General features: G+C 40.0%; 1 protein-coding gene across 1 annotated transcript in view; it reads left to right on the top strand.

Moving 5' to 3' along the window:
- LOC136856712 (phospholipase A1 VesT1.02) overlaps positions 1-9,847 on the top strand; it is a 103,004-nt gene extending 93,157 nt beyond the window's left edge. The window contains exons 8-9 of the mRNA XM_068225623.1: positions 6,395-6,569; positions 9,417-9,847. Coding sequence (XP_068081724.1) covers positions 6,395-6,569; positions 9,417-9,513 — 272 coding nt within the window. The 3' untranslated portion in view covers positions 9,514-9,847. The remainder of the gene's footprint in view (positions 1-6,394; positions 6,570-9,416) is intronic.
- The last annotated feature ends 17,901 nt before the right edge of the window (positions 9,848-27,748 follow it).

Genomic DNA, 27,748 nt, shown 5'->3' with positions numbered 1-27,748 from the left:
TGCCTTGTTGTACCAGAACTTGTGTATTCAGTTGTTTTAGGAGCTGACTTGGTTGCAAATCGTGGAAGTTGAGTAGACTTTAATTTAGGTAGTGTGTGTCTGTTCTATGAGGAAACTAGCAAAGAAGTACGTGTTAATTATGATGGTCTGAGGTAAGTGTTTGGTAACGTGTGTTCTTTGAAAGATATGAGAGGTAAGTGAAGTTGTTCCTAGTGAGAGGAAATGTTTTGTTGGGTGTGTTACGTGCCTGTACGACCAGTATCCGAGGGATAGTCGGTATGAGGCAGTGACGTGAGGTAATTTGAGTGAATTACAGGAGGAGTAATTTTGTTCGATGTTAGGTAAGCATCGAGAGGTATTTAGTGGTAAGTGAGGAAGAACACGTATTTGAACATAAATTTGTAGTACATGACCATTGATCGTTTGTGGGAGGTAAGTACCCCATTCAACTTAAAAATGCTAGTGAAGTCTAAGAACAAATAAACATTATGCTGGATTACGGAATAACTGAACCATCTTGTAGCCATAGAATTGATTCTTTAATTGTTGTTGCCAAGAAGGATGGGATTTGTTGAGATATGTAAGTTAATAAGGGCAAAATTGATTCAGTTTGAGTGACAGAGTGCTACTCAGAGTTCCATTTCATCATCTGCAGAGGCGGGAAATATGTTGAAGTTATTATTTTGTATCAGGGGTATTTCACTATTGTGAACCGTATCGGGAGTGTGCATAATTCCTTAAAAGATCAGGAAGGGGATATTGTCGGTGTTTATAGTATAATATATGTAAGGAAGTACGTCACGTGAGATTTGTTGAGATAAGAACAAGATGATTAAATTTTGTGAGAAACTGGCAAAATAAAACTAACATCTGCGATTTGCGTGTGAACCAAGTGTCGTATTGGTGTATTGGAAGAATAAGTGCTACATTGTCATGTACTGTGTGACCTGCGATAACAATATGCGAGAACAGTTCTCATATAAGTGATATTTCACAAAAAGTTTTGATATGTTAAAAAAAAGAAGAAGAATGTAGTGTAATCATTTAAAATTATTTGTATGTGTTAAATTGAGTGCTGTACTCTTGTGATTTGTATGAGAGAAAAAGAGAACGGGACACTGAACAGTTATCTACGATGGCAATGTGCGAGAAAAATTCTCATATGTGATGTATTATAAAATGTATGGATGCTGAAAAAGAAAATTATTGTTGTATACTCATTTAAAGTGTTTATCTGTGTCAGTGTTATATATATAATTTTGTTCATAAATCAATCGATTCTTTGTTCTTCGATTTATTTATGAGGGAGGCGAATTGTAACGGTTCAAATCCCGTTACAAGATGATATCTGTATTTTTATTATTGTATGATTTTATCTGTATTTTATTATTATTATTATTATTATTATTATTATGTCAGTATTATTATTATGTTATCTGTGATATTGTACTATTATTGTAATTATCCATTTTATTCAATTTTGCAATTGCCTGTTGCTTGCAAGATTGCACTTAGATGTATACATACAGTATATACGTATGTGTAGTATAACACTCAATACCTGTACAGTGAGAATTGTTGTATACATCAGAGATTGAGTGTGACGTTGGGACATTGTGCAAGATTAGTGGCGATTCTGCCAAGTCATCGCCACTCCTTGGCTACGTCATTGTATTTATTTAGATATGCGCGCACGGATTCGTCGCCGCGGGGCTATTTCACCACTGTGTGTAATATCTGTCGCGTAGGTGGGAGTATGTCATTGTTATTTCTGGAGATTACGTAGTTGTGTCAGCCAACGTCTATATAAGGTAGCTCCATATTGTAGCGTCAGTCATTACTTATACGGATGCAGTACAGTGAAGTAGTCTACTAGATCAAGAGGCCTTAGGTGGTCAGCCAACCAGTGTGAACGAGAGATGGTGAAGACTCAGTGAGCCATTATTGGTCATTGAGAGAGTGAGACCAAATGGTTGGTCCGTCACTTAGTGGAAGACGCGGACGCAAGGCTTACCAAGGAGTCAGAGAGGGCAACCCTGGACCTACCAAGAGGTCATACCATATTGACTTACAAAGAAGTCAGATGATATGGAGAAGAAGCAGTCTCAAGGATGTATCACCACGTTAGGCGTGACACATCTGCAGTAAACACCAGAGCAATGGATTACGTCGTAATTACACTCAAAGTGTTAAAGGTACAGTCAAGTGAATCAGTGAGGGAAATATTTCGTATAAATTGTTAAATGTCCGGTCAAGAAGAATTCAAATTCATGCCTAGTTTCTTTTAGTTGCAATGTCATAATTTCATATTCTCATCTGTTTTATCGCAACAAGACTCACTATTTTTTGATATATTATTTAAAGAATATATATTGTTCTATCAAACGAATTCAGAGTTTCATTTCATTGACAGTAAAATATCTTAACCTCAAAATTAATGGGGAAACCGAACGCCAATCTCCTTTTCCCAGAACTTATATGGTATGTTGTCAAAAGTAAGCTTATTACCCCACACCTTAGAGATAGTCAAGAGTCTCATTCTATTATTGCTGTACTGAGTGACAGCTGGCGCCCTTCAAATAACGTATGTGTAAGTAAGCAGGTAACAAGTAAGTGTGAGTACAAGGTCAGACGAGTGTGTATTTTGTTTAATAAATGTTAATTTTCATAATTTCCATTTTAAATGAAGATATTCAGATTTTCCATATTTAATCCAGATTTTTATAAGTTTCAAAAGTTAGTCAGTAAGTTTAGGAAACTGACAGTTTATACCAGGTCACTCTCCAGCCCCGTACTTTCTACGCATAAGTGTCCAGCGTACAGAAGTGATGAATGGGTTGCATATTCACTGGTTTACAAAGGAGCACTACAACGTGCTATATTTCGGACGTTAAACAAATAAGTCATTTTATTGTGCATGTTCTGTAACAGGGTGCATTTATAAATACGATGAAGATGCATAAAATAAAATTTAATAAGTCATTAATGTATTCTCGTGCAGACATTCCGCTCTGCCAGAGAGCTGTTTGTGTTGTATGTCTCTTGAATTATCCATTAGCTCTTTATCCAACTCTGTTCTGCGAAATACGTGCATAGAAGGCAGGCTGCTATTTGGGAACTCCTGCGCATCCCGTCCGCGAGCTTCGGCTGCATCCCGACCAGATTAACCATGGGTTAAAATTATGTTATTTTATTCGTCGTTACTGAACATACCAGCCATTGTCGATATGTTAACTGCAACAGTAGTGCTTCTGTACCAGCCTACTAATGAGTTTTCGAAAATGGGACCTGCGCATTGGACGGGTTGCGCTGAGGAACATGCAGCGATTGGCTGTCAGGTTATTATCACTTCGTATTCTGACGTAACCTGCCTGAGGCAGTAATACCCCTGTGAAAATACATTATTAGATATCCCATTCATCACTAGTGTACGCAGGACACTTACAGGTATAACGTACGGCGCTGGCTAGCCACCTGGTATATCATAATGCATCACTTTATTCGTCCATAGATCATTATACAGCGTTGTCAGAGACAACGTGAACAGGGTATATGAACATTAGAGCGTTGGTCATACTGATAAATAATTTTAAAAATTACGTCGATAACTCGCACCGTTGTCATTTTATCAGCTGCTGAAATTATCCAATCAGAACCCTTCACGGGTGATTTCAGATGGCTTTGCGAGGCGGTGTTGCCTAATCTGCGAGGTATCGACGTAATTTTTCCAAATTACCTATCGGTATGACCAACGCTCTAACGCTTCACGTTGTTACCGACCGCCCTGCACATGAGTATGAGAAAGAACATGGCTAAGTTATTGTACTCTTATTCGTGTTAGAGCATGTTAGTGTTTATATGCATATCATTGTGTTCATCGACATAATAATATGTCTTCTTACAATTATTACTACCATTATTATTATAGTCATTGTCAACCTATAACTTCAAAATGTAAAATCCCCTGTTTCACAAAAGTCTATTTATTAATTTTATATTTTTTAAAGACGTTCACTGCCATTAGAGACCCTAATAAGCAAGATTTGTGCATTTTTAGAAGCTTTCTTTTCAGCCCCGTATAGTTGCATTTTCTCTCTCCTTTCCGATGTCCACCAGTTTTCTCCTGTTCTTCTTCACGAAAGCCTTTGGAATTATTGAGCTGGTGTCGCAACTTAGCTCTGTTAATAATGTCTTAACGATTTAGTCCATTTTTTTCAGATCCTTCCTGACCTCCCTGAAACACTTATCACATGTGTTAGATGTACTATTGAGTATGGTAAAGCATTTCTTACTCAAGCGCTTGTTTTCCATTCTAAATAGGTGTCCATAGAAATTGAGTCGTCGCTACTTGATGGATTCCTTCAGTCGTTAGGTTTTTCAATATAATTCCTCTCGTCCTCGCAATTACTATTTCCAGACTCGATATTTGAACCCATTTTCTTTCGAAGGATCTTCCTCTCAAACTTCTCAGCTTCTGTGAGACCAGCCTTTCCAGTAACTTGGGGCTTTCACTTCCATACAGACATTCGGGGTTAATCACCGTGTTGTAATGTGTGAGTGTAGCTTGCATTGAAATTGCCTTTTCCTTGGCCAGGTCGTGTGTTCCGCGAAACGCTGCGACCATCCTATTTCGCCTACTGTAGTTAGTTTCTCTTTCATTAGATACCATCTGAACAATCTCACCAAGATATCTGAAGATGTTAACTCTTTCAGTCTTACCATGCCTTGTCTTTAGTTGTGATGTTAGTCAAGTGCTTAGGTTTAGCAAAGGAGAACCTAAGTCCAGCCTATTCTGCTTGTTGTTTCAAAAGACTTATCTGTTCTACATCTGCATTTGAGTTTCAAGAAGAGATCGCTAAATTATCAGTAAAATCTAGGCGGATGATCTTGACACCGTTCTTTGAATTTCCAATGTATACTTGGTTCAAGAAACCTTTCTTGTGAAGTTCCTTTTCCCATCCACGGATAACCCTCTCCAACAAGCAATGAAAGAGAGTTGGTGATAGTTCATCGCGCTATCAATATCAACAACTATCAATCAATCAATAACTACTGATCTTCAATTAATGCAGTCGCCCAGGTGGCAGATTTCCTATTGTTGTTTTCCTAGCCTTTTCTTAAATGATTGCAAAGAAATTGGAAATTAATTGAACATCTCCCTTGGTAAGTTATTCCAATCCCTAACTCCCCTTCCTATAAACGAATATTTGCCCCAATTTGTCCTCTTGAATTCCAACTTTATCTTCATATTGTGATCTTTCCTACTTTTAAAGACACCATCCATATTCATCTACTGATGTCCTCCCACGACATCTCTCCACTGACAGATCGGAACATACCACTTAATCGAGCAGTTCGTCTCCTTTCTCCCAAGTCTTCCCAGCCCAAACTTTGCAACATATTTGTAACGCTACTCTTTCGTCGGAAATCACCCAAAACAAATCCAGCTGCTTTTCTTTGTGTTTTTCCAGTTCCTGAATCAAGTAATCCTGGTAAGGGTCCCATACACTGGAACCATACTCTAGTTGGGGTCTCACCAGAGACAAATAAGCTCTCTCCTTTACATCCTTACTACAATCCCTAAATACTCCCATAACCGTGTTCAGAGATCTGTACCTTTTATTTACAATCATATTTACGTGATTACCCCAATGAAGATCTTTCCTTATATTAATACCTAAGTATTTACAATGATCCCCAAAGGGAACTTTTACCCCATCAACGCAGTAATTAAAACTGAGAGGCCTTTTCCTATTTGTGAAACTCACAGCCTGACATTTATCCCCGTCCATCTCACAACATTATCGAGGTCATTTTGCAGTTGCTCACAATCTTGTAACTTATTTATTACTCTGTACAGAATAACATCATCTGCGAAAAGCCTTATCTCTGATTCCACTTCTTTACACATATCATTGATATAATCATTGTTTTAAGCATTGTTTTAATTTCAGACTCCTTGGAAAATGCACCCATGGATTTTACTTTAGAGGGGGTGAGAGCTAAAATATCCACTTAGTCGAGCAGTTCGTCTCCTTTCTCCCAAGTCTTCCCAGCCCGTTTTAACACATGCCCCTAATTGTGGATGAAATTTTTTATAGTTAGTGCGGTTGAATGTTAATGTAGCCTACTATTTTCTTTTAGACTGCACGGGATTACATTTCAAGAAATCTAAGTATCTTCAGTAAAATTATAATGAACATGTAATACCAGTAGATTTAAAAATCCGCTATAGGGTCATTATTTGGTCCTGTCCTGTATTCTGACCTCATTGTGCTTCATGTCATTCGTGAAGCTCAGTAGCATTGCTGGATGGTGATACGTAGAACTATCAGAATGCTCATCGTGAAATATTTTGAGTACAGTTTCAAGATGCATTTTATTCTCATTACAGGTTCTCTTAATCCAGAAACTGGTTGTAGTCATAACCGAGTGACGTCAATTTATGCTGAGGCATTAAGAAATCCCGAAAGGTTAATCGGCATTAATTGTTCATCGTGGGACGATTTCAAAAGTGGTACCTGTGAAGGCAATGCATTGATGACCATCGGCAGCTGCTCTAATTCAATGTAAGTTTAGTCTCAGAACTAATTTTTCCTTTAAGAGATATAAAAAAAATTGTAATGGAATTAGGGAGTCCTCAAAAGTCTTTAATTTTCGAAGGGAAGAGTGATCTGAATTTCTCTACTGTAACCGTTACTTCAGCGGACACACAAACACAGTTAAAGGGAGGAAAGTAAGTTAAATTACAAGGTTCCTTAAACGCTATGTACACTATAATCATGTAATGAACTGCGGCGAAAACAGCGCGAGTAAATATCAGTGAGGGCAGCTTGGCGATAACGAACAAGGTACGTGGAATGGTACTGGGAACCTACCAAGGGCATGGAGATATCTAGGTTGCGGTTTTCTGAAAAGTCAGCGGTGATCTTTGATTTTTTAAAATATTATTTTCCAAATGGACCTTACAAAATAAATTACGAAAAGTTCAGCAATGCGGAAAATACCGATACACAGTTTGTAAAATACAAATTACATGTTCCTTGAGACACAACAAATAGATGTTCCTTGACTAGAGCTTCTTATATGTTCAAAGAGTCAAGCGAATGCCGTACATCTAATTACAAACAAGGTCGTAAAATACTATCTTCAAGATAAGAAACACAATAGGCTATCACAATTTAGATTGAAGTTAAACGTACCTTTCAAAACATCAGGTTAATAGAGTGGCGATCAGGGCAATCTCCTGAGTGATACTTTAACGAAAATTAAATGAAAATTAAAACAGGTCTGAAAACAACCGTGCTTACCCTAAGGCTGCCCATCCTGAAAGCGAGGAGTCTCCGGCGAAGTCAAAACTCCGGCAGACGGCAGACCAATAGGCAGACAGGCTTAAGACAGACTCAAGACATATGAAATGCAGCCTCGCTACCATTTAAAGGGAAATCTTGCCTTGGAGTAGCCAATCAGAACGCAGGAGCTTGCCCAGATTCACCAATCACAACTCTTTCTGCGGTCGCGATCTTTGAACCACTTTTTCGAACACATACGATCGCGAATCTTCCATTTCCAGAATAGATAGGACATGTTTCTAGAATTCCTAACAGACAAAGGCAAACACGCCCTGTTCCAAAGGTTCGCGTTACAACATTTGTGGACTCCTTCAGTAAATATAGCACAATACTCTAGTAGTTATAAATACAATATGTTACAACAATATTTACACTGTACAGGTTAGGTAGTTACATGGAATACAGATAAAATATTCTAGCACCACACCCCAGATCATACAGAAGATATTACTAAAACACAAGATTTACAAATAAAATCTTCTAAAAACATTTTCCTTCTCCAAGATATTCTACACCTGTGTCATCTACCAAGAATGTTGGCACCCAAAATTGATGCCGACATCATTTTTACGTGTACCTCAACGCGTTTTCCAAGTTTCATCGCGATCAGCAACTAACCCATTTCCGATGTTTCCTTGTGATATGTATCCTATCTGTCTATTTCATCTGAGCTCTCCACTTACCGATTTGATTCAGTGTTTCTTCAGTTATAATCCCATATATCCATCTCAACTTCAAACCCTCTTAGCAAGGGCACGTATCAATCAACCAGTCATCAATGATTAGCATTATGACCATCGCCCAGGTGGCAGATTCCCTATCAATGTTTTCAAACAATTTGTAAATCTATAGAACATTTCCCTTCATAATATATTCCAGTACCTTACTCTCCGTCCAATAAATGAACATTTGGCACACTTTGTGATCTATAAATCCAACTTTATCATCATATTATGATTTTTCTCACCTTTAAATGCTCCTCTAAAGCTTATTCGTTTGATAATGTAATCACGCCATCTATCCACTGACAGAGTAATAAATATGTTACAAGATTGTGAGCAACTGCAAAATGACCTCGATAATGTTGTGAGATGGACAGCAGGCAATGGTGTGTTGACAAACGGGGTTAAAAGCCAGGTTGTGCGTTTCGCAAATAGGAAAAGTTCTCTCAGTTTTAATTACTGAGTTGATTGGGTGAAAGTTCCTTTTGAGGATCATTATAAGTAACCTAGGTGTAAATATAAAGAAAGATCATCTTTGGGATAATCACATAAATATGATTGAAAATAAAGAGTACAAACCTCTGCACATAGTTATGAGGGTATTTAAGGGTGTAGTAAGGATGTTAACGAGAGGGCATATAAGTCTCTGGTAAGACCCCAACTAGAGTATGGTTCCAGCATATGGGACCCTCACCAGGATTACTTAATTCAAGAAATGGAGACAATTAGCTCGATTTTCTCTGGGTGATTTCCGACAAAAGAGTAGCGTTACAAATATGTTGCAAAGTTTGGGCTGGGAAGACTTGGGAGAAAGGATAAGAGCTACTCGACTAAGTGGTATGTTCCGAGCTGTCAGTGGAGAGATGGCGTGGAATGATCAGTAGACGAATAAGTTTGAGTGGTGTCTTTAAAAGTAAGAAAGATCACAATGTGAAAATAAAGCTGGAATTCAAGGGGGCAAATTGGGACAAATATTCATTTATAGGAAGGGGAATCAGGGATTAGAATAAGAGAGACGCTCAATAAATTTCCAATTGCTTCGCAAATCATTTAAGAAAAGGGTACTGTAACGACAGATAGGAAATCTGACACCTGGGCGACTGCCCTAAATGCAGATCAGTGGTGAATGAGAGGGTAACAAAAGTTCAGTATCTGAATGATTGTAACAATCACCAGCTTTGTATCCAATGTTAATGATTTCGTAGCAGAAATGCCTCTTTGTAATAATTTATTCTTCATTACCAACAGTTACATAATTGTTGCCCTAATGTATTTTTCTCTTAATCTTACATTTCTAGTGGATATCACATAAACCACTTGTGTTTACTATTCATGATTGCAGCCCTCCAGGCACATACTACTTGAGAACAAATGACAAAGCGCCATTCGGGAAAGGAGCGGAGGGAATAGAGCCTGCCAGTGATGACAACAGCAGGTGAACGAGTGTAAATATAAATGATCAAGGTGTTAATATCTAAGTTAGATTCTCTCTCGTAAGTAATTGACTGCGCCTATTCTCAATAGTAATAGACAGGGATTAACCAAAATAATGTTAACAATATATATGACCATGTCACAAACGCAATACTTTCTGATGGCTGAAATAAAATTTAGTACAAAATTGCCTCGTAATATGCATGACATTCTGCACAAATAACATGTTTATATATCAATTTTACATAAGGAATGTTATGTCTTTCTACTTGAAATCAACTGTAATTGAAAGGGATGGTTAGTTATTCAACACGATAAAACAATTGAATAAATGGTGACTTATGCTAATTGTGTAAAGTGAAATATTCCTATGAATCTATTCATGATCTGGTTTGCAACATTGACCTGAAAGAGTTATAGGCTACTCGTATATCTACCAAGGCATGTGGATGAAATTTCAGTTAGCTATAAGATTAACTTTATTTAACCCCTTTAGTCAAGAATTTCTGTGTGCTGTACAAGATATTGTGTCAATACATTATCATAATTTTCTGTAAGATTTTATAAAACAATAGTTTTCTAGAAAAGTGATCTGGAAAATCTAAAGTTTTAATTATGTCAATTAGCAGTAAAAAGTAGAACATCACCTGCATATGGACAGGACGACTTGAGGAGGCTCCTAAAAAGAATTGATGAAGAAGGTGATGACGAGTTATATTTTTACAGCACTCAAAGAAGTTCTGCATATTCAGTTCTGTACATATTTAACTTTATGTTATATGCATGTGTGGACGTTGTACTTCACGAAGGGTGTATAAAAAGAAAGGCAACATGAAGTCAGCTATTGAAAAAGCAATAGATACGAACAAAAGCAAGAAATTGGTACTGTGGGAACTGAAAATGTTCCCTCATTGCATGACAGATCAGCACCGTGTATGGTCACCCCGGGCCCTGAGGCATGCTTGAACAAGAGGAGGCATATTCAGAACCAAAAGAATCCAACTACTTTGTCGCCAGATTATCCCACTCTTCGATAGCAGTTTTAGTCACTTGCCGAATATTTGCAGGACGATTAGCAAGGTCGGCAATTAATCTGTTCAGTTCACACTATGCATGTTTAACAAAATTCATGCCCACAGATTATACCGGCCACACCATTCGTTTTATGTTACGCTTTTCAAGAAACCGATTGACCACTCTGCTTCGATGGCTGCAAGCTTTGTAACACATTAATATAAAGCCCAAGCCCACAGTGACTACAATTTTTAGGATGTTGTCTTTGTATATCAGACCAGATATGTTACCCTGGTTAGGAATTAAAAGCATATGTCTACCAAATATGTTGGAGCTGCCGATGGCATTCCAGGATGAATGGCTCATTCTATGTCTCAATGGACCGCCTCCGGACTCTAAACTTTCTGTTGTATGTGTGTAAGCTAATAGTAACATCATCGAAAGTAGCATACCGTTCCAACATTCGTGATGCTACGGGCTAAGATGTTTGCCAACATCACACGAGCTGTCCTATTGTGTGATATAAGATGAGCTTTTGGCGCAGGCCTCTGTCGTGCAAAAAATTTCACACTGTTTCATCTGACATTCTCGCCCTCCGAATTTCCTGGTGGTAAGAGGTGGTGTAGCAGTAACACTGGACCTACGGAGAGCTGAGTTGTTTTTCGTGGGTGTTCTATCCGTTCGATCAGCAACCGTCTGTGTCTTCCTGAACTGTTTCCTTACTCTACAGCAAGGCCTCTCAAACGTACAAAATCTCACGCGTTCTGTGCACCTTGTATCCGTCCGACTCGGCTCGGTTCGGATCAGCGTTTTGTCTCAGGGCGACTCGGCTAAGCTCGGCTCAACTCGGCTCGGATGGCGGAATGCTGCAGAGCGAGTGAGGAAAGGGGAAACAGGTGGAGCGAGAAAGATAGGCATAGGGAAAGAGACAGACAGAGCTATTGCTCAAAATCGAGGGGTGGGTGATCTGCAGCCTTGTGCACTAGTGCAAGCACCCTAAGAGGCCCTGCTCCACAGAGATCACTCTGACTCTCTCCAATAGGAGCGGTGACGTTCACTTGCCACCATCCATCTAACGGCAAGGTCATAATTCGAATGCGGTCAGTAGGAGTACTCAGTACTTCACGCGCTCTCTATACACCACCGATCTTGCAACTGATGTTGCTGAAGTGACCGATATGTCAAATACCTCCTATCGGAAAAATATCGACCTTGATCTAGGTGTAGCGCACCCCCACCCCTGTCGCTTCCGCGCCGCGTCTCCTACACTGGCGTACGATGAGCACTCTAAACATGGTTGAGGCACCGTACTATATATCGTGTAAAATTGTAATATGCAAAACGTTTTTGAGCGCTATGATTTAATAGGTTGTCATGAAGTCTGGGTACATGTGTCGCATAATAATCTATACCTATCTTATATATATAAATGCCATTGTATGTATGTATGTATGTATGTATGTATGTATGTATGTATGTATGTATGTATGTATGTATGTATGTATGTATGTATGTATGTATGTATGTATGTATGTATGTATGTATGTATGTATGTATGTATGTATGTATTACATCTCCTCCTAAACCACTGGAGCGATTTACATCAAATTCGGTACACTTACGACTGAGTATCAGGAGACAAACCGCGTGGGGGTAAGACATCCTAAGTACCCTTGGGGGGGCGAGGGGGTCACATATAAAAATATACGAAAATAGTGTCCAAAACATCATTTTTGGATTCACTGAGATGAGTAGTGATACTCCCGGTTTTTTTCCAAGTCCACATTCAGCCCCCTTTTGGGAGGGGGCGAGGGGGAACTGATATATCAAAGTAATAGGAAATGGTGTCGAATCCATCCTTTTCGGGGTCGCTGAGATGAATAGTGACACTCCGGATTTCTTTTGACAAACCGCGTGGAGGTAAGACAACCCATGTACCCTTAGGTGCGGGGGGGGGGCGCAAGGGGGGTGACATATAAAATATTCGAAAACAGTGTCGAATCCATAGTTTTCGGGGTCGCTGAGATGAATCGTGAGTCTCCGGATTTTTCATAAGTCCAAATTCAGCTCCTTTGGGGTGGTGGCGAGAGGGAAGTGATACATAAAAATAGTCGAAAATAATGCCGAATCCACATTTTTCGGGGTCGCTGAGATGAATAGCAGCACGCCGAATTTTTAGTATCATGAGACAAACCACGTGAGGTTTACACCCCCGCTTCTCTTAGGGGTAGGGGGCGATGGGGTGAGATATAAAAAGCATCGAAAATAGTGTTGAATCCATACGTTTCGTGGTCGCTGAGAGGAATAGTGACACTCCGGAAATTTTTAATTTCCAATTTTTGACCCCTTCGGGGTGGGGGAACGATGGCGAATGATATAAAAATATAATCGAAAAGAGTGTCGAATCCATACATTTCGGGGTGGCTGAGATGAATAGTGAGACTCCGGATTTTGATAAGTACAAGTTCAGCCCCCTTTGGGGTAGGGGCGAGGGAGGAGTGGTATATGAAAATAGTCGAAAATAGTATCGAATCCACATTTTTCAGGGTCACTGAGATGAATAGCGGCAATCCGGATTTTTAGTGTAATGAGACAAACCACGTGGGGTACACTTTAGGGTTGGTGGGGCGAAAGGGGGGTGAGGTATAAAAATCATCGAAAGTATTGTCGAATCCATACTTTTCGGGGTCGCTGATTTGAACAGTGACATTCCAGAATGTTATAAACCAAGTTCAGCCCCTTTGGGGAGGGGGGGCGTGCTACGACGGAGGAGAGCTATACAAAAATAACTGAAAATAGTGTCGAATCCACAGTTTTCGTGGTCGCTCGGATGATTAGTGGCACTCCGGATTTCTTTAAACTCCAAGTTCAGGCCCCTTTATGGTGGGGGTGAAGGGAATTGAGACATTAATATTAATCGAAAATAGTATCGAATCCATAGTTTTCGGGGTCGCTGAGGTGAATTGTGGCACTCCGGATTTTTTATGAGTCCATGTTTATCCCCTTCGAGGTGGGGAAGAGGCGAGAGTGTTATACAGAGTAATCTAAAATAGTATCTAATCGGTAGTTTTCGTGGGCACTGAGATAATTTGTCTCTCTCCGAATATACTTTGGATGGTTAAGTCATACTTCAGCGTCAATCAGTATGGAGGTTGAGAGGGGGTGAAAATGAATGTAAATATAACGGATATTATGGATGTACTGTATGTGGGTATGTTCCAGAATTGCTCTCAACGAAACTTGGTACACATATGACTTATCATCTTAGAAAAAATACTATGGAGATGAAAAATCACAGCCTCCACTGGGAGTGGGGAGTGAGGAGGGCTGACGTGCAAAAATGATGGAAAATAACCGATATTAATGTCGAATCCATTGTTTATGTGTCACTTATACGAACTGTGACCCTCTTGATACCGTTAAAGTCCACGTTCAGTATCCATTGAGACAGGAGCTGAGAAGGGCTTAAAGGTATATAGTATAAAATGACCGAGATTAGTGTTGCATGCACTGCTTTTGGGGGCACTAGGCTGATTGTGACAGTCTCAATGACTATCGAAATCGTGTACATCATTATGTACGGTGTGACTGGTAAATACATATAATTATTACTTTTATTTTTTGGAAAGAATCAAATACTTCCCAGTCAATTCTAGCTTCTACAAGGACAAGGTTTTACTCGAAAATTAAATAATCTAAAACTTGAAATCAGATACATCTAAATAACTCTAAAACTACATAATAGGTCGTAAAACCAATATCTCAAAAGTAAATCAGTAAGCATCCACTTCACACTTAACTAACTGGTAATAACAATACTAAAGGTAAACATTCAAAAGCTACCCGGACAACGCCGGGTACTACAGCTAGTATATATATAAATGTCATTGTATGTTTGTATGTATGTATGTATGTATTACATCTCCTCCTAAACCACTGGAGCGATTTACACCAAACTTGGTACACTTACGACTTAGTATCAGGAGACAAACCGCGTGGGGGTAAGACACCCCAAGTACCCATAGGGGCGGGGGGCGAGGAGGGTCACATTTTAAAATATTCGAAAATGGTGTCGAATCCATACTTTTCGGGTCGCTGGAATGAATAGTGACACTCCGGAATTTTTCAAAGTCCAAATTCAGCCCCCTTTGGGGTGGGGGCGAGGGGGAGTAATATATCAAAGTAATAGGAAATAGTGTCGAAGCCATCCTTTTCGGGGTCGCTGAGATGAATAGTGACACTCCGGATTTCTTTTGGCAAACCGCGTGGGGGTAAGACACCCCATGTACCCATAGGGGCAGGGGGGGGGGGGGCAAGAGGGTGACATGTAAAATATTCGAAAATAGTGTCGATTCCATAATTTTCGTGATCGCAGAGATGAATAGTGACACTTTGGAAGTTTTTAAAGTCCAAGTTCAGCCCCTTTGTGGTGGGGGGCGAGGGGGGGAGTGATATAAGAAAATTAACGAAAATAGTGTCGATTCCATACTTTTCGGGGTCGCTGAGGTGAATAGTTACACTCCGGATTTGTTTTGACAAACCGCGTGGGGGTAAGACACTCCATGTACCCATTGCGGGGGGCTAGGGGGTGATATATAAAATATTCGAAAATAGTGTCGAATCCATACTTTTAGTGGTCGCTGAGATGAATAGTGACAATCTGAATATTTTTAAAGGCCAAAATCAAACCCCTTTGGGGTGGGAGCGGGGGAGTGTTATATAAAATCAATCGAAAATAGCGTCGAATACATAGTTTTCGGGGTCGCCATGGTGAATGTTGGCACTCCGGATTTTTAGTATCAGGAGAAAAACCGCGTGGGTGTAAGGCACCCCAGGAACCGTTAGGGGCGTGGGGCGAGTGGGGTGAGATACAAATATAATCGAAAATAGTGTCGAGTCCATACTTTTCGGGTTCGCTGAGATGAATGGTGAGACTCCGGATTTTTATAAGTCCAAATTCAGCTCCTTTGGGGTGGGGGCGAGGGAGGAGTGATACATAAAAATAGTCGAAAATAATGTCGAATCCACATTTTTCGTGGTCACTGAGAAGAATAGCGGCACTCCGAATTTTTAGTATCATGGGACAAACCACGTGGGGGTTAGACACCCCAGCTACCCTTATGGGAAGGGGCGAGGGGGTGAGATATAAAAATCATCGAAAGTAGTGTCGAATCCATACTTTTCGGGGTCGCTGATATGAAGAGTGACATTCCAGAATTTCACAAACCAAGTTCAGCCCCTTCTGGGCGGGGGGGGGCGAGGGAGGAGATTTATACAAAAATAACCGAAAATAGTGTCGAATCCACAGTTTTCGTGGTCGCTCAGATGATTAGTGGCACTCCGGACTTTTTAAAGTCCAAATTCAGGCCCCTTTATTGTGGGGGGTGAGGGAATTTGAGATATAAATATTAATCGAAAATAGTATCGAATCCGTAGCTATCGGGGTCGCTGAGGTGAATCGTGGCACTCCGGATTTTTTATGAGTCCATGTTCATCCCCCTATATGGTGGGGATTGTGGGGGAGTGAGATATAAACATGATCGAAAATAGTGTCGAATCCATAGGTTTGGGTGTGACTGAGGTCAATAGTGACACACCGGATTTTATAAAGTCCAAGTTCATCCCCTTCGAGGTGGGGAAGAGAGGAGAATGATATACAAAGTGATCTAAAATAGTGTCGAATCGATAGTTTTCTCTCTACACTGAGATAATTCGTCTAACTCCGAATATTTGATAAGTCGAAGTTCAGCCCCCTTTGGAGTTTGAGGCGCAGGGTAAGTGTTTAAAAATAAACGAAAATAATTTCAGATCCATAATTTCGGGGTCCCTGAGATTAATAATGACACTCCGGATTTTTATAAATCATATTTCATCCCCCTTTGGCATAGGGGAGAAGGGGTAAAAAACAGAAATTTTCAAAAATGACCCAAATAATGGACGTACCGTAGCCTATGTATGTTACAGTGTAGCTTTCAACCAAAATTGATACAAGTATGACTAACTATGTGGAGAAAGTACTGTTTACGATAAGACACCCTGTAACCTCTAGAGGAGGGGTGATTTATATAGGTAACTAAAAGCGAACAATAATACTTTTCCGGACTACTGGAGCGATTCAATAAAACCTGGTACACTTATGAATTACTCTCAGGAGATAAATTGGGTGGGGTTATGACAAATTAGCACCCCTAGGAGTAGGTGTTGGAAAGAGTGAGATATAAAATAATCGAAAATAGTGTCACATCAAAATTGTTTTCGGGCTCGCTGAAATGAATAGTGACTCACCGGTTGTCGTTTAAGTCCAAGTTGATCCCCAATTGGCAGGCGGGTGAGAAGAAGTGAAGAAAAGAAAATATCCAAATGACCGAGTTTAAGGATGTTTGTGTGTACGTTCCAATATAATTGTCAGCTGAACTTCGTACAAATGTTACCTACTATGTAGAAAAAAATACTGTGGGGGAAAGACACCCCTAGAAGCCTTAGACAAGGGGACGAAATGTAACAATATTAGTGTTGAATCCATACTTTTCGGGACTACGGGAGTGATTTCAAACAGAGTCACTTATGACTTATTATCAGGAGACAAAGTGCGTGATGGTATGACAACGCTAAGCACACCCACGAGGGGGTGAGATGTAGAAATAATCGAAAATAGTGTCGAATCCATTCTTTCGGGGTCGCTGAGATGAATAATAACGCTCCAAATTCTTTGCAAGTCCAAGTTCTGCCTCTTTCGCATAGTGGTGAGAAGAAGTGAAAAACAAAATTTCCAAAATGACCGAGAGAATGGACGTATATGTGTATATTCAAGCATAATTCTCAACCAAAATTGGACCTACTGTCTGAAAAGAAATACGTTTGGGGTAAGAGGACCCTAGCCTCTGAAGTAGAGCTGAAATTTTAACATTAAACGAAAACGACCGATATCTGTGTCTAATCCATAGTTTTGAGGATCGCTGAGATGAACTGTGACACTCTACATGCCGTTTAAGGTTAAGTTTAGTCCTAATCGGCAGGCAAGTCAGAATCGGTAAAGAAAAGAAAATGTCCAAAGGGACAGAGTTTAAAGACGCATGTGTGTATGCTCTAGCATACCTCTCAACCAAACTTGGTATACACAGGACTTACTATATAGGAAACATTACTGTGGGGGTCAGATACACGTAGCAGCCCTAGGGGCGAGGGTGAATTATAAAAAACACAGAAAGACGGGTGAAATATAAAAAATAATTGATAAAGACAAATATTCCTGTACAGTCCATACTTTTCGAGGTTGCTGAGGTGTCGTTGTCGTTGTTCAGCACCTATCGGCATGGATATTAGAAGGGGTGGAAAGGAAAATGTTCAAAATTACCAAAAATACGGATGTATTTTACATAAAATTGGTTCACGTATGACTTACTATCTGAAAAAATACTGTTGGGGTAAAACACCACTAGCACACCTAGGGGAGATGGTGATATACAAAAATTAACTATTTTTTACCGATATTAATGTCGAATACGTTCTTTACGAGGTCACAGAGTTGATATGTGACACTCTGGATGGTTAAATCATACTTCAGCCGTAATCAGTATGGAGGTTGAGAGGGGGTGACCATGAATTTAATATAACGGATATTATGGATGTACTGTATGTGGGTACGTTCCAGAATTGCTCTCAGTGCAACTTGGTACACATATGACTTAGCATCTCAGAAAAAATACTATTAAAATGAAAAATCACAGCCTCCGCTGGGGGTGGTGAATGAGAGGGGCTGACGTGCAAAACTGATGGAAAATCGCCGATATTAATGTCGAAATCCATTGTTTATGTCTCTCTTATACGAACTGTGACGCTCTTGATACCGTTTAAGTCCACGTTCAGTATCCATTGAAACAGGAGCTGAGAAGGGCTTAAAAGTATACAGTATAAAATGACCGAGATTAGTGTTGCATGCACTGCTTTTGGGGTCACTAGGCTGATTGTGACAGTCTCAATGACTGCCGAAATCGTGTACGTCATTATGTAGGGAGCGACTGGTAAATACATACAATTATTATTTATTTTTTGGAAAGAATCAAATACTTCCCAGTCAATTCTAGCTTCCAAAAGGACAAGGTTTTACTCGAAAATTAAATAATCTAAAACTTGAAATCAGATACATCTAAACAACTCTAAAACTACATAATAGGTCGTAAAATCAATATCTCAAAAATAAATCAATAAGCATCTTCACACTTAACTAACTGGTAATACAAATACTAAAGGTAAAGATTCAAAAGCTACCCGGACAACGCCGGGTACTACAGCTAGTATTTGATAAAACTATTACACACAGTAAGTACTATAAAATTTTACAATACCACCAGTAGCCGTAATTTGAAACTACAGGGTGTTATATCGTCGTTGAAGAAACAAAACTTCGTATACTCAATACTCTTAATAACCATTATTTTCCTTAAGACTGGTCGTGTCTTCCAGTCACATATGGATTTTCAGATGCATTTCCTATGCATGTGTGTAAAAGAAAACGAGCCTTACCTTACCGCACTGAAGCGATGTTTGGCGGATGCAGAGTGGATCTCGGCCCACATGTAACCATGGCTGGCGTCCATGGTCCGACTGCTCTGCACTCCGACCGGCCAAACGACAAGACGATTGGTGGCCACGGCTCTACGCCTCTGTATTCGAGAGGCGGAGAGAGGCTGGTCCCCATCGTCTGCTGTCCTGAGAATGGTTTTCAGTGATTTTCAATTCTCCTGCACTAAGGAGAATGCCGGAACATCCAAATATAGGCCACGGCCACCAACCCTCTCACCTTCTCCGTGCATCTCCTTCTCCGATACAAATCCCCTGGCCTGTGAGATGGCTTCACCGTCTAGGATGCCCGCCTTCCCCTTCAGGGGAGGAATAAAAACATTTAGTAGTAGTAGTAGCAGCGCTGTACACACTCCTACAGTGTACTGTACTTAGGTTCATTTTCCTTTATACCTTCGAATAGGAAAATGAACACAACCAATACTGCTCTGATGGACTTACTATCCATGCGCGGCTGGGAAGCGTGGCATGCCTTTAGGAAGATAATGGGTAGGAATAGCATTGCGACACGTGAGCTACTGTTTCGTCACCGAGAATAAGTTAAACTTTTTTCTCTTATTTCAAAGAGCTGTGGAGATTGTTCCATTAAGACAGTCTACATGGCTACACCAGTTCTATAATTTGATCTATCTGACGCCTGGTATTGCTCATAACATGTCTTGAGGTCAGGAAATTATTTCTAGAGCCAAATGTTATGAACAATAATTTTGGTCATGATATAAGTTTTTGGACTTATTGCGTGTCTAGAACATCAGGTGAAATTCTTTAAGTTTCGCAGAGAACTTTGCTCTGAGTCTTCAGAAGAAAATCTCGACTGTTCACGAGAAAGTCCTCTCAAGAATGAGGTTTGAACTTAGACGTAATAATAGAAGTGGAAGTGGTACGTCCTTGTTCAGTAAAGTGCCGATTGAACATCTGGTCCCTGAGGATATTGCTAAGCTATTTTATCACTGCATGACTTCAAGCTATTTCTTGTGGAGTGGGAATTCTTACGAACAGACGGACGGAGTGGCTATGGGAAGTCCACTTCCGCCCGTAGTGGCTAATTTCTTTATGGAGGATTTTAAGTAGGAAGCTATTGCTTCGGCGCCCGACAAACCGGTGATTTGATGGAAGTATGTTGATGATATATTTGTGGTCTGGACAGGTCTGAGAAACTTCATCTATTTCCAAACCACCTAAATCAGCAACATCCTTCAATTAAATTCACTATGGTGATGGATTCGGACAGATGCCATCCTTTCTTGGATGTTCTAGTAAGAAAGAAACTGGACGGCTCCTTAGGACATATCGTCTATCGTAAGCCATCCACACAAATCACTATCTTCATGCAAATTCTCACCAACATAAAGCAAAAATAAGGCATTCTCACGACACTCGCCAAGAGGGCGAGTGGATTTTGAGAGCTACCAAATATCCAGGTGGAGATCGACACACTCAAAGTCACGTTCAAGGATAATGGTTACAGCGATTTGCAGATTCATTGAGTCCTGCATCCCAGAGAAACGGCCAAGCAAAGCTCACAGAAGGAAGAAGTGAAGGGAACCGCCTACCTGCCTTACATTCATAACACATGGTTCCTTCAGATCGAATTGCCAAGGTCCTCGGCAAACACAATATAAAAACCGTGTTTGGCACCTTCACTAAAATTGTTCACAGTCTGGGTAAAAACCAAGGACAAATTGTCCCCACTTTTACATCCTGGGATATAAGAAATTCCCTGTACTTGTGGTAAGGTGTACATTGGCCAAACATGCCGGTCTATTGGTACTCGTATCAAGGAACATGAACGAAATATTCGTCTCAACCAGCCAGACAAATTAGCAATAGCTTACCATGCTCTATCGTCGGGTCATGTTTCGTGTTCCAAGATGCACGAGCTCTTACCCGCACTAGGCACTACTGGTGCAGGATTATACGAGACGCTGTGGAAATACGTAAAAATCCTAACAATTTCAACAGGGACAGTGGCTATCAATTAAGTAATACGTGGTTGCCACCCATTAAGAATTTACGTAGGTAGTTCTCTTCTCTATCCCTTCACGCTTGTTATTTCGTTTCTGTGTTTTCCAAATTCGTACGTTCCCCATCGACAAATGTTTCATTCCAGGCTTGTGTCTATGTCATATTTTCGTATGTGACTACCCCTCAGACTGATTCTGATGGTTCCTTCAGCTTCCGCTTCAAACACTAGCGCTGTACCGGGTCCGATGTGCCATCTGGTGACGAATGAAAGTACCACTTCCACTTCCATTATAACGTGTAAATTCAAACGTCATTCTCGAGAAGCCGTTCTCGTGAATAGTCGATATTTCCTTCTGTAGACGCAGATCAAAGCTGTCTGCGAAACGTAAAGAATTTCACCTTATTTTCTTCACATGTCAAAAGTTTAAAGCCTATATCACGTCTATAACTACGGACCGTAAATGGCAAGAATAAGTTTGGTTTTCTCATAATGACACTCTAAAGTTATGACGGACAAGGAGATTTCGATGCCGTGCAAAGAAATGGGGAAGCAAAGACTGACGTGAAAGGAGTGCTAGCCAGGCATTCCGAGTCACGCACCGTATGGAATTCTGAATGCCGCTGTTATAGAGAATGTACTACAGCAGAAGAACAAAATGCAGAACAGTATTTGTAAATTGCTGCAATTACCTTGAAATGTCAACTAATAGTTTAATTCTCAGTCACGTCAAAAAAGCGCCTCAATTAACAATTAATAACTATGATTATATTATAACATTGGCTAAATGGTTAGCGTGCTGGCCTTTGGTCACAGGGGTCCCGGATTCGATTTCCGGAAGGGTCGGGAATTTGTAACCATAATTGGTTAGTTCCTCTGGCACGGGGACAGGATTTATGTATCGTCTTTATCATCATTTCATCCCCATCAAGACGCGCAGGTCACCTACGGGCACCAAATTAAGACACCTGCACCAGGCCTCTCCGGAGACCACACACCATTATTATTATAATGTTCATTTAATAAAACATTTGGTCTCTTCTGTCATCCCTAGAAGTTTGGGATTGGATAATATTTTACACCCGTATTTGTTAAGATACAACTAAGTATGTATTTACAATGTGCGTCTGACGAGAAGTGGCGGCTGCTTGAAGGTACGGACCGAGTAACAGATAATACACTCTTAGCTACAAACATTAGTCGTGATGGACAGTGCGAAATCTCTGAAAGTGATGCAAGTTCATTTTTAAATTGTTCATTATGCAGTAATTACAGTAAATATGAAACTAAACCAAAATTGCCCTACCACTTTGAAACATCACAGCAACACAACAATTCGAAAGAGTCACCTCGGAGGGATCTGATGTTTATTGTCAGGCATTGAGGCTTGAGATCGGCGCATGCGCAGCCCTCGCACAGCTTACCCCGCATCCACAAGACTTCTCGTCAGACAACCATAGTAGATAATAATATTAAGATAGCTTTATATTAATACACCAAATATCTGTAAATGAAAACTAATGTACATACAGTATTTGAAATAAACAGTAAAGAAGGAAACTACAGTGTTGTTGTTATTTTCTTGTGATCAGAAATAAAACACGTTTTAATTAATGATAGTAATCAGTCTTGTATAATAAAATAAATGCCTCTAGACCTGATGCAATTCATTCATACTCGCATGATAAAATTGATGAAATGTCTGCGTTCAGGCGACAAGAAGACATTTCATCTCCAAATCCCATACCACTACTACAACTTGCCATACTGAAACAGGGGCCAAATTTCTAGTGAAAATCCCAGTGGCAGATTCTAGGGAAGTTTTGCCAAGTTCAAATTATTCTACAAGTCTTATGAAGAACGAGGGAAAGTTTAAATGATCCAGGATATAAATAACGGCATATACGGAGTGGCCCACATAAGTTTTCCCCTTAAACGTCTTCTGACGGGTTCAAAATAGCGATAGGCACTTTTCATCTGGATGAAAAATATTTTGGGAGCAGAAACAAGGACGTGCAACGTGTGCCCCAACAGTTATCAAGCATCGAAGCAGCAAAAGAAATTTGCTTCATTTTGAAAATGAAACTACACTCGAAATCGGTCATAATGACTCCGAATGTATGATTGTGGCAAAAAGCGATCTTTTTGCTAAAAATGTCATATCTATAAGTTTTGGGTTACACACACATACATGGTTAATTAACAGAATAAAGTTACAACTTTAAAAAGTATGAATGAAATAAATACCGTATTTTCAATACAGTAATTGTGGAATGGGACAAAAAGGAATGTATGTTTATACAGTAGGTACAGTAATAATATGTCAGCAAAATACGATATAATAAATGAGGAAAGAAGTAGCAACAATGTAGATTGATCAATAATGTCACACACAGTCTTGACTAATAAATGAGATGTTCTCTCTGTCCTTCCAAATTGTGGAAATTGTTGAGTGTGATACACCGAATTCAGTAAGTCAATCACTACTGATCTAAATTCAGGGCAGTCGCCCAGGTGGCAGATTCCCTATCTGTTGTTTACGCAGCCTTTTCTTAAATGATTGCAAAGAAAATGGAACCATACTCAGATTGGGGTTTTACCAGAGACTTATAGGCCCTCTCCTTCATATCCTTACCATAATCCTTACATACCCTCATAGCCACATGTAGAGACCGGTACCCTTTATTTGCATTTTCATATTTATTTGATTACCCAAATGAAGATCTTCCATATATTAACACCTAGGTACTTACGGTGATCTCCAAAAGGAACATCTCCCTTGGTAAGTTATTCCAATCTCTAACTCCCCTTCCTATAGGCGAGTATTTGCCCCAATTTGTCCTCTTGAATTCCAACTTTATCTTCAGATTGTGATCTTTTCTACTTTTAAAGACACTACTAATACTTATTCGTCTACAGGTGTCATTCCACGCCATCGCTCCACCGAAAGCTCGGAACATACCACCTAGACGAGCAGGTCGTCTCCTTTCTCCCAAGACTTCTCAGACCAAACTTTGCAAAATTTCTGTAACGCTACTCTTTTATCGGAAATCACCCAGGAAAATCGAGCTACTTTCCTTTGGATTTTTTCCAACTCTTGAATCATGTAATCCTGGTGAGGGACCCATACACTGGAACCATACTCAGATTGTGGTTTTACCAGAGACTTAGAGGCCCTCTCCTTCAAAACCTTACTGCAACCCATTAATACCCTCATAAACATGTGCAGAGACCTGTAAACTTTATTTACATTTTCATATTTATGTGATTACCCAAATGAAGATCTTTCCTTATATTAACACCTAGGAACTTACAGTGATACCCAAAAGGAACTTTTACCTCAACAACGCAGTAATTAAAAACTGAGAGTACTTTTCCTATTTGCGAAACTCACAACCTGATTTTTAACTCCGTATATCATCATACCATTGCCTACCGCCCATCAAACAACATTATCGACGTCATTTTGCAGTTGCTCACAATCATAAGACTTATTTATTACTCCGTACAGAATAACATCATTCCCAAAAAGCCTTATCTGTGATTCCAGTTCTTTACTCATATCATTTATATATATATATATATATATATATACACACCTCCTCTGCGAACCATGTGACCTTGCCGTGGTGGGGAGGCTTGCGTGTCCCAATGATGCAGATAGCCGAGCCGCAGGTGCAACCATATCGGATGGGTATCTGTTGAGAGACCAGACTAACGAATGGTTCATCGAAAGGGGGGTAGCAGCCTTTCGGTAGTTGCAAGGGCGGCAGTCTAGATGATTGACTGATACGGCCTTGTAATAATACTCAACATGGCTTAGCTGTGTTGATACTGCTACACGGCTGAAAGCAACGGGAAACTACAGCCGTAACTAACTCCCGAGGACATGCAGCTCCCTCTGTATGAATGATGTACTGATGATGGCTTCCTCCCGGGTAAAATATTCCGGAGGTAAACTAGTCCCCCATTCGGATCTCCGGGTGGGGACTACACGAGAGGGGGCGATCATCAGGAAGATGGATACTGACATTCTGCGAGTCGGAGCGTGGAATGTTAGAAGTTTGAATCGTTGTGGTAGGTTAGAGAATCTGAAAAGGGAGATGGATAGGCTAAAGTTAGATGTAGTTGGCATAAGTGAAGTACGTTGGCAGGAAGAACAAGATTTTTGGTCAGGTGACTACCGAATTATCAACACAAAATCAAACAGAGGAAATGCAGGAGTTGGTTTAATAATGAATAAGAAAATAGGACAGCGGGTAAGCTACTACGACCAGCATAGTGAAAGAATTATTGTCGTCAAGATAGACACCAAACCAATGCCCACCACAATAGTGCAGGTCTATATGCCTACTAGTTCAGCGGATGATGAAGAAATCGAAAGAATATATGAGGAGATAGAAGATTTAATACAATATGTAAAAGGTGACGAGAATCTAATTGTGATGGGAGATTGGAATGCAGTGGTAGGCCAAGGAAGAGAAGGTAGTACAGTAGGAGAATTTGGATTGGGGCAAAGGAACGAAAGAGGAAGTCGGCTGGTTGAATTCTGCACTGATCATAATTTAGTCCTTGCCAATACTTGGTTCAAACACCACAAACGACGGCTGTATACGTGGACGAGACCTGGAGACACTGGAAGGTATCAAATAGACTTCATTATGATTAGGCAGAGATTCGGAAACCAGGTGTTGGATTGCAAAACTTTCCCAGGAGCAGACGTGGACTCTGACCACAACTTGTTGGTCATGAAATGCCATCTGAAGTTGAATAAATTGAAGAAAGGAAAGAATGCAAAAAGATGGGATCTAGACAAGTTGAAAGAAAAGAGTGTGAGGGATTGTTTCAAGGAACATGTTGCACAAGGACTAAATGGAAAGGCTGAAGGAAAGACTATAGAGGAAGAGTGGAGAGTCATGAAAAATGAAGTCAGTAGGGCTGCTGAAGAAATGTTAGGAAGGAAGAAAAGATCAACTAAGAATCAGTGGATAACTCAGGAGATACTAGGCCTGATTGATGAACGACGAAAATACAAGAATGCTAGAAATGAAGAGGGCAGAAAAGAATACAGGCGATTAAAGAATCAAGTGGATAGAAAGTGCAAGATAGCTAAGGAAGAATGGCTGAAGGAGAAGTGCAAGGATGTCGAAGGCTGTATGGTCCTGGGAAAGGTAGATGCTGCATACAGGAAAATCAAGGAAACCTTTGGAGAAAGGAAATCTAGGTGTATGAATATTAAGAGCTCAGATGGGAAACCACTTCTAGGGAAAGAAGACAAAGCAGAAAGATGGCAGGAGCATATCCAACAGTTGTATCAAGGTAAAGATGTAGATAATTTAGTTCTGGAACATGAAGAGGCTGTTGATGCTGATGAAATGGGAGACCCAATTTTGAGGTCAGAGTTTGACAGAGCTGTGAGTGACCTAAATAGGAACAAGGCACCTGGAATTGATGACATTCCCTCTGAATTACTGACTGCCTTAGGAGAAACCAGCATGGCAAGGTTATTTCATTTAGTGTGCAAGATGTATGAGACAGGAGAAGTCCCATCCGATTTTCAGAAGAATGTTGTTATACCTATTCCCAAGAAAGCCGGTGCTGACAGGTGTGAAAACTACCGCACCATTAGTTTAGTATCTCATGCCTGCTAAATTTTAGCACGTATTATTTACAGAAGAATGGAAAAACAAGTTGAAGCTGAGTTGGAAGAAGATCAATTTGGCTTCAGAAGAAATGTAGGAACACGTGAAGCAATCCTGACTTTACGTCTGATCTTAGAGGATCGAATCAAGAAGGACAAGCCCACGTACATGGCATTCGTAGATCTAGAAAAGGCATTCGATAATGTTGATTGGACCAAGCTATTTATGATTCTGAAGATGATGGGGATCAGATACCGAGAAAGAAGAATTATCTACAATCTGTATAAAAATCAGTCTGCAGTGATAAGAATCGAGGGCTTTGAAAAAGAAGCAGCAATCCAGAAAGGAGTGAGGCAAGGCTGCAGTTTGTCCCCTCTCCTTTTCAATGTTTACATAGAACAGGCAGTAAGGGAAATCAAAGAGAAATTTGGAAAGGGAATCACAGTCCAAGGAGAAGAAATCAAAACCTTGAGATTTGCCGATGATATTGTTATTTTATCTGAGACTGCAGAAGATCTCGAGAAGTTGCTGAATGGTATGGATGAAGTCTTGGGTAAGGAGTACAAGATGAAAATAAATAAGTCCAAAACAAAAGTAATGGAGTGCAGTCGAACGAAGGCAGGTGATGCGGGAAATATTAGATTAGGAAATGAAGTCTTAAAGGAAGTAGATGAATATTGTTACTTGGGTAGTAAAATAACTAACGATGGCAGAAGTAAGGAGGACATAAAATGCAGACTAGCACAAGCAAGGAAGAGTTTTCTTAAGAAAAGAAATTTGCTCACTTCAAACATTGATATCGGAATTAGAAAGATGTTTTTGAAGACGTTCGTGTGGAGCGTGGCATTGTATGGAAGTGAAACATGGACAATAACTGGCTCAGAAAGAAAGAAAATAGAAGCTTTTGAAATGCGGTGTTACAGAAGAATGCTGAAGGTGAGATGGATAGATCGAATCACGAATGAAGAGATACTGAATCGAATTGGTGAGAGGAGATCTATTTGGCTAAATTTGACGAGAAGAAGAGTTAGAATGATAGGA

This window comes from Anabrus simplex, chromosome 1 (assembly GCF_040414725.1).
Source record: "Anabrus simplex isolate iqAnaSimp1 chromosome 1, ASM4041472v1, whole genome shotgun sequence".
NCBI lineage: Eukaryota > Metazoa > Arthropoda > Insecta > Orthoptera > Tettigoniidae > Anabrus > Anabrus simplex.
Note: the sequence above shows the minus strand (reverse complement) of the source record. Positions and strands in the feature narration are given on the sequence as shown.